Below are 7,453 nucleotides of genomic sequence, written 5' to 3'. Positions count from 1 at the left end.
TTTGATCTTGCTACATGTTGAGTTCTCATCACAGTTTAAGGGTATACCAAATCTGGAGTGTGCAATCCGACCTTTAGGAAGCAGTAATGAAGTTCTCATCACAGTCTAAGGGTATACCAAATCTGGAGTGTGCAATCCGACCTTTAGGAAGCAGTAATGAAGCTATGCCACTTGAGGTAACTGGTAGTACAATATCACCCTCCCACGTAAGGTCGAGCACAAAGTCTTCCAGATAAATGTTTTTCCTGTACCACCGTGACCATATAGAAAGAAAAGTCAACCTTCGCCACTATCAATTGCGTTAATTATCTTCTGATAAACCATCCTTTGCTTATCCGTTAAACATGGATATAGCTTAGCGTGCTCTGCCCTCATGTCTTCCATGCTGTAAGATGTCTCTTCCAATATGAGCGGGTTTTCAGCGTCAGAGATAATAGTTTCATTTGGCATGGGCATGCCAGGAAAACGAATTAGACTGCTGGAGTTAGCAATGAGTAACTTTTCAATTTCAGCCAACGTGATATTTTTTATTTGATCATTCGTTAACTGCAAATCTGGGAGAAAAAAAATACAAACATAATAGATGAAGTAATAAACTCATTCTTGAATCTCAATATATATCACTATTTAAAAGTATAAACTACGCCATTTATATTCAACATTTCAACATATATATGAAAACACCATTTCAATATTGCTTCCAAAAAACGAAAACAAAATAACCATTAAAATAAAATCTAAACTGCAGCGCCAAAACAACACATATTATTATCTAATTTAAATATGATATTTCATTAACTGAAACCATATTCTCTTTTAGTATAATGTAATTTGTTTTAACTTATTCAACTATGAAGATTAATTTATTCATAAATTATCTATATTTATTATATTAATTAAAGTCTCACACTCTTATAAAAAGAAAAAATCATTTTCCTACAAAATATACTTAACCCAAATGGACTAAATCAAAACTCAATTATTAAAACATGATAAATAATACCTAACTCGGACTTTTGTATAAATTCAGAAACAATAAAATTACCTGGATTTTTAAGACTCTTTCGCTTAGTGTGAAGGATGTCGTCTGATAGCAATCGCCCAAGTTTGTTCCCACACTCTCTCCGCCATTGACATACTGTAAAGTAGTAAAGTGGCGACGTAGGTAATCTCCAAAATCCCATGAACTTGCTTCAATAATTCCTTCGATGTACTCCTTATCATCATCTAACAAACCCATTGCATAGCATGCTTCCTTATAACTCTCTTTTAGTTCTCCATTCACCCTTCGAAAGTCCTCATAACATGTCGCACCCCTCACATGATTCAGTAGTATCCTAAGATGATATATTTTTCCGGTGGACGGGGAGACATGGAAGATGCGTCCAATGCCAAAACCTCGGTCTCTTTTGGTCCATACTTGATCTTTTACATTCCACACGTAATGTTGTGGAAACTCACTATACAACAACTTCCGAGCATCTGGATCTGTTTTATTTATTTCCATCCATTGTAGAAATTGAGATTCTGCAATGGTATTCTTGACCAACACATTATCAATGTAATCGCCTTCTCTAAACACACATGTTTGCTCTCCTTCCAAATGGAAAGACAAACGTTCTATATGCGGAGTCCGATGGTGAATTTTGAACTCAAATATTCTCCACATAGCCTCGCACGCATAAATGTATCTACAATCGACGTACTCACTAATTTCATCGTTATTGGTCTTAGTTATTCTGGCACCCATCCTGTCACTGCCCTTGTTGATGTACTTAAAAAGATACTTCACGGATTGTCCCTGATTGCAGAACTCAACATTGATGTGAGCTCAATACTTCAGAATTAAATATGAATTGTATGGAACAATGAACCTATTATCAAGTAAAATTCCATTTTTATCTACGGTTATTCCAGTGTCTCTCCTCATATAGGTTGGGTATCCGTTATCATCAAGTTTTGTATGATCAGTGTAGTCCTTCGGGTATCTCTTTGAGCACTTTGAATTCACCATGCAAGGTGAGTTTAATCTGTCTGGACCGTGCATCATACATTCAGCAACTGCGTTATCTAGTTCGAGATTTTCTTCTATCTTTGGAATTTCTGCACATATGAAATCGTCTATATTCTCTATCAAGTAACGCTGAGCTTCACTCTTAATAAAAATAATGATGTGAGTATGAGGGAGCCCTCGCTTCTAAAATTCGACGGTTGCAACAACTATACGAAAATAAAATAGAATATTATGAACCTAGTAAGTGATCACAATATAAACTAATTTGTAAAAAGTATATGAATAACTTACGTGCAGTTGGTTGGCCAAACACTTTTCCGCTCTTCAAATCAGCCAAAAGTTCGCGAAGTTTGATTCTGAAGATACGAACGGATATATCTTGCCTATCTTCCGGCCTCAGTTCCCTTTTTTTAACAAATCTCGATATCTCAGGCCATTTCGGATTACATGTGAAAGTAATAAACAATGATGGATATCCAGTCCACCTGCAAATAGCCATAGCATCTTGATAATTCTGAATCATGTACCACTTTCCTCCGGTGAAAGATGAGGGAAGAATGAGAGGTTTGCCAACACATGAACTGTCTGTGTTTCCTTTATTTTTTGAATCATTAAGATTATTGTATCTTTCCGACCTAAGAGATGGTTGGTTGTAACGGATCCATTGTAGCATTTGAGTTTCCATCATGGTGTATCCGTCGACAATAAATTGTTGAAGCAAACGTCTGGAAAGAAGAAGTTGTTGACCTTCATCTTCCCTATCTTGCATTCTGAATGCTAAGAATTCCCTCAATGTGAGATTATTCCTTTTGCTCTCTTCCGACTCTTCTTCGTTGTTCTTCTTCTTTTTGGAGGGATCACTGGATTGAGATTCATCCTTTTTTTTTCTTTCTCTTTTTGGCTAGAGCACTGGATTGAGATTCATTATGTGGAATATCTAGATAAAATCCGTCCTCTCCATAAATGAATATAAGTGGGTATTGAAGATGAAGGTATGCAGGAAGAAATTCATTGATGCGCTGGAGTTCACCGCTTCTCTTCTCAACAATTACGTCTCTCTTATCAGGCATACACTCAAAATCTCCAACAATAAGAGTAGCCACCTCTGTTGTAGTTGGCATATTGTATGTCCTTCCATCTCTTGATCTTTTTCCTATGAGACGAAGCTTCACATCCACTGAGTTATCTCGTGAAATATGATCAGCAGCCATTCTATAAATCTTTGCATATGGACTGCTATCCTCGATCATTTGTTTCAGGTCATTCACAATAGAATCATCGAAATCATTCGATTTTCCTTTGCTGCAAAATAATACAATAATTTAAAAAAAAAATTAGCATCTATAAACTTTAGTACATTGACCGAGTTAGTGATGTGAAATATGGAGATTAAGTTATTATGGTAATCATCAATAATTAGAATAACTTGTCATGCTAATCTATCCATGCTTTTCAATTTCCATATTTTTTCTACTTCAATCTTTTTAGTTCTTCCGTTTATTTCAATTTCTCTGCTGGCCCTGCTACAAAGAAAGGTAAGACGAACTATGACACTTATTCTTCTAATTTATTTTCAAATATACTAATTTATTTGTTAATAATTTTGAAGATTGACTTGTGCCCATCGGGGCGATAGGGGCAATAACTCTTGCTTATGAATTTTTATGACCCGACCCAATCAGGGTGTTGGGGGCAATGGCCTTTGTGGTTGAGTATTTTTGATTTAAGCCCAACGGGGCAATAGGTGTAATAGCCCTTTTGCATAAATGATTAAAACTTGGCCCCATGGGGGTGATAGGGGCAATAACTTTTATGCATAGAAACTTATAAATCGGGCCCAACAGGGTGATAGGGGCGATACCCTTATGCGTAACAAATTAGGACTTAGCCCCATGGGGTTAATAGAGGCAATGTGATCTACATGCTTAACATATAGAAACTAAAATAAGGGCAAAGGGATAACATAGCCAACACTTTAAATGTATGATAACAAATGATAAGCCCCGATGGGGGTGATTCGGTTGATGACTTTCAAATATGAAAAGTGAAAGCTAAACCTCATTTGGGCGACACGGTCAATAATTATCACAATATTCATGGTAGTGTAAAGGTCAAGCATGCTCTTATAAAATTGAAGATGATGTTGGGTAATGGAGTCGTACCTGTTTATTTGAGTGAATCACCCTTGTAAAAATGCATTCTTATTATCCTTTACACTACTTGATTGGGTTGGGGCGGTCCTCGTGCTCACATGGCCTTCATCCTTGCTACTTTAGGGGCTTTGATTATTATGTCACGTGCACGAGAAGGATCAATCGGGTCGTCAAGTAGGACTCGACATTCGGTTGATGAGGATGAGGATAACGTGTTAGACATTCCTACTGGAGTGGAGATCGGGGCTTGGCGAGGTGAATCGGGTGATTCATCTCAAGATATGGGCTTAGGGATTAATAGTGCTGACGGACTTTACGGGGTTAAGGTTAATGAGACATTTTTGTTGGGTAAGAACCATCCCTCAAAATTCACCAACATAAACCAAATGTATAACCTTCGAATATTATACAACATACCTAAATGGGTTAGCCTTCACGCACCTGGTACGGCCCTTAGGGCGGATCATAGTGTTGCGGGTTGGGTGTGTATGTATGAGAAGACCTTCAAAGAGGGTCTACGACTTCCTCTTCCCCGCTTGGTCCTAGAGTTCTTGCATTATTATCATATCTCGCCGGGTCAACTCATGCCTAATGTCTGGCGAGTGTTGATGGGTATGCAAGCTTTTGGAGAACTGAAGGGCTTCAAGGTCGATCTTGAAGATGTGTTGTCTACTTACACGGTTCAAGAAAATAACACGGAGAGAGGGCGATACCAGTTATCCCGGGGAAAAAAGCTTCCCGAATTGGTTTGTGGTGTTACGGATTCTGGTTCGGCCTGGAAACATAAATATTTTTTTATGAACTATGATGCCCTTGGCGACCTGACGGACTATGATATTCCATCAGCTTGGTGTAATGCCCGTGAGTATTTTTGGGTTGATCGGGTCATTATGGTTTAAATTTCTTCTAACTTGACATTTTTTCTTTGTTGGTTTGTTTTGTAGGACGTCTCACCGTTCCTTGGCCGGTGAGTAATAGAAATTTGGAGAAAAGAAGTGCACGTTTCACCATATTTCCTAGCGACAAGAGGCATTGGAGTGTTATCTTGGGAGAAGAGAGTTTAAGACAGACTACTTTGTGGAGTTCCGTCCCTCCTGGTCCAGAAGGTATTGTTTTTCCTTCAACTAGTGCTCACTCCGAGCTTATCTTGTCTATTTGGGCCTCGGAGATTTTAGGGCATAGCGGCAGTTTTCACCCGGCTCTACACGACTTGACTTTGGATGAACGGGCTTATGCAGACTACGTGATGTCGCACCCTAAGATGAATCTTCTTCCAGAAAAGGATAGCTATGAAACTTACTTGAAGATGCGGGAGAAGAAGAAAGCGTCCGGCAGGGGCAAGAAGGGCGGTTCGGGTAGTGAGCCCGTTAGTGAATCCGACGTCCAAGTAGTTGAACCGTCGGGGCGGTCAAAGAGGAAGAAGAAAGCAGCGCCTTTTGAGGTCCCGGACTACTCCGATGGCTCTATCCATCTCACACTTCCTAGTGGGACTTCAGCCCAGACCGACTATGATTCATGTGCGGATCATTTTGAGCGTCTGTTGCTAGAGGACGACCGCACCAGGATGTTGAAGGTTGGCGTGGTTGATTCTGCCAGCACTGCCGCCCGTCTTGCGTTTCAGGTATGGTTAGGGTTGACTTTCATATGCATATTTATAACTATCTTTGCACGATTCATATTTGGTATAATCGAACTCTTTTGTTGCTTGTTTGATGTAGGGCTATCAGTATACTCTGTTCATGAAGGAGCAACTGGTAGAGGCGGCTGACCAGCTCAAGGTGGCTCTGAGAGAGCAAGACGCCCTTCGGAAGGAACTCGAGGAAGAGAAGGGTCGTTATGAAACGGCAGAGAAGGAGCTGAGGGACGAGCTATCCTTGAAGAGTCACCTGATTTCTGCCCTTCAGTCTCAGATAGGGCAATTGGAGGTGACTTTGAAGGTCCGAGAGGAGGAGCTTCAGTTTAGCCATCTTCAGACGGTCGTTCTTACCCGTGGCGAGATGATGAAAGAGTTCAAGGAAGGGAAAGCGGGTTCCTGGAACGTAGAGAAGGGCATACGTGAGATGGAGGATGTGCTACGTGATCGAGCTGAAGGAGTGGGAGTGGTTGATGCCACTACTGACGGCGAGGGCGACGGGAGCGAAGACTAGACTTATTTGTAGTTGAAACTTCATTCAAACAATTTCTATTTGGTTATGTAATAGTAATTAGGCTCTTCGAACTTGATATTATCTACTTTTCTCCCCTAGTTTGAGTCTAGTCTCTATTGGCTGGATTTGGACTTGGTATTTGTAGGACATGTCATTTTCCGGTATATCCGGCCCGATCAGGGGGTTCGCTCTTTGATGCTTTATCCGACATATGTCTGAAGTTTATAAATTGGAAGATCATATTTTCAATGGTTTGGCGTAAGGTTCACTTGGTATGCGATCTAAGATTTCCTAAGGTTTGAAACCCATGTGATGTGTGCTCAAACTCTTTCCTTGGTTAAGTGAGAAATGGTTGGTTGAAGGGGTGGGGGGGCTGCGCTCCTTAGAGCTGCCTACATACCCTTAAGAGGGATCAAGCCCGAATGTAGTTCTGACCTGCATAGAAAGGTCAGTAATTGTAGAAGATGATATGGGTCTCGGAAGACCTTATTGAAATAAAGTGAAATTTGTAGAGTTTAGGGTCAAGCGTGGTACTGCTTGAGATGTAGGGCGTTCCAACTGTTGTTGATTTCACGCCCGTCTGATGCTTGTAGCCTATAGGCTCCATGTCCGATCACCTTGGTGACCAAGTAGGGTCCTTCCCAATTCGGGGCTAACTTGCCAGCCCCTGCCTCCTTGGTATTCTGGAATACCTTGCGAAGTACCCAATCGCCCGGTTTGAAGGTTCGCGTGCGAGTGTTCTTGTTGTAGTGTCGAGCAATACTTTGTTGATATGAGGCTATTCTTATGTTTGCCTTATTCCTCTTCTCGTCGAGCAGGTCGAGCTCGTGGCACATGGCTTCATGGTTGTCGTGGTCTGTGGTAAACTCATACCTAGCGGTATGTACTTCGCTCTCTGTGGGGATGACTGCTTCCATTCCATAAGCGAGAGAGAAGGGGGTTTCTCCCGTCGAGGTTCTTGTGGTTGTCCGGTAAGACCATAGGACGCCGGGTAGTTCATCTGCCCATTTCCCCTTCGCCTTCTCCAATCGTTTCTTGAGTGTGTTCATGATGGTCTTGTTGGATGATTCAGCTTGCCCGTTGGCTTGGGGGTATCTTGGCGTTGAGAAGCTTAGCTTGATGTTCCAAAACCTGCAAAA

The 7,453-nt window shown here is 40.9% G+C and overlaps 2 protein-coding genes across 3 annotated transcripts; one reads left to right on the top strand and one right to left on the bottom strand.

Moving 5' to 3' along the window:
* Positions 1-276: 276 nt before the first annotated feature.
* On the bottom strand, positions 277-4,076 carry LOC131025943 (uncharacterized). The gene is made up of 7 exons (XM_057955721.1): positions 4,072-4,076; positions 3,067-3,316; positions 2,542-2,915; positions 2,306-2,499; positions 1,907-2,103; positions 1,046-1,801; positions 277-546 (listed from the first exon to the last, which is right to left on the bottom strand). Exons 1-7 carry the CDS (start codon positions 4,074-4,076, stop codon positions 277-279), a joined length of 2,046 nt encoding a protein of 681 aa, XP_057811704.1.
* A 651-nt stretch (positions 4,077-4,727) lies between these two features.
* LOC131024465 (uncharacterized) lies at positions 4,728-6,519 on the top strand. Of its 2 annotated transcripts, XM_057953972.1 has the most exons (3): positions 4,728-5,273; positions 5,406-5,788; positions 5,886-6,519. In XM_057953972.1, the coding sequence occupies exons 2-3, from the start codon at positions 5,414-5,416 to the stop codon at positions 6,312-6,314; spliced, it is 804 nt and encodes a 267-aa protein (XP_057809955.1). In that variant the 5' UTR covers positions 4,728-5,273; positions 5,406-5,413; the 3' UTR covers positions 6,315-6,519. The 2 variants fall into 2 exon arrangements, with proteins under 2 accessions (XP_057809955.1, XP_057809956.1); XM_057953973.1 differs by having other exon boundaries at positions 4,728-5,788.
* The last annotated feature ends 934 nt before the right edge of the window (positions 6,520-7,453 follow it).

The sequence above is a fragment of the Salvia miltiorrhiza genome, chromosome 5, assembly GCF_028751815.1.
Source record: "Salvia miltiorrhiza cultivar Shanhuang (shh) chromosome 5, IMPLAD_Smil_shh, whole genome shotgun sequence".
In the NCBI taxonomy this organism is placed as follows: Eukaryota; Viridiplantae; Streptophyta; class Magnoliopsida; order Lamiales; family Lamiaceae; genus Salvia; species Salvia miltiorrhiza.
The sequence above is the reverse complement of the archived record's forward strand: the minus strand, read 5'-3'. Positions and strand labels throughout refer to the sequence as shown.

What these genes read in the sequence shown, in the direction of transcription:
- LOC131025943 (XM_057955721.1), bottom strand. An exon ending in GTATGCCTGATAAGAGAGAC is followed by an intron (nt 2,916 to 3,066) that starts GTAATTGTTGAG and finishes CCAGTGCTCTAG; the next exon opens with CCAAAAAGAGAAAGAAAAAA. An exon ending in GTTTGGCCAACCAACTGCAC is followed by an intron (nt 2,104 to 2,305) that starts GTAAGTTATTCA and finishes TCATATGTGCAG; the next exon opens with AAATTCCAAAGATAGAAGAA.
- LOC131024465 (XM_057953972.1), top strand. Translation starts at nt 5,414, where the DNA reads ATGTCGCACCCTAAGATGAATCTTCTTCCAGAAAAGGATAGCTATGAA. An exon ending in CCGCCCGTCTTGCGTTTCAG is followed by an intron (nt 5,789 to 5,885) that starts GTATGGTTAGGG and finishes TGTTTGATGTAG; the next exon opens with GGCTATCAGTATACTCTGTT.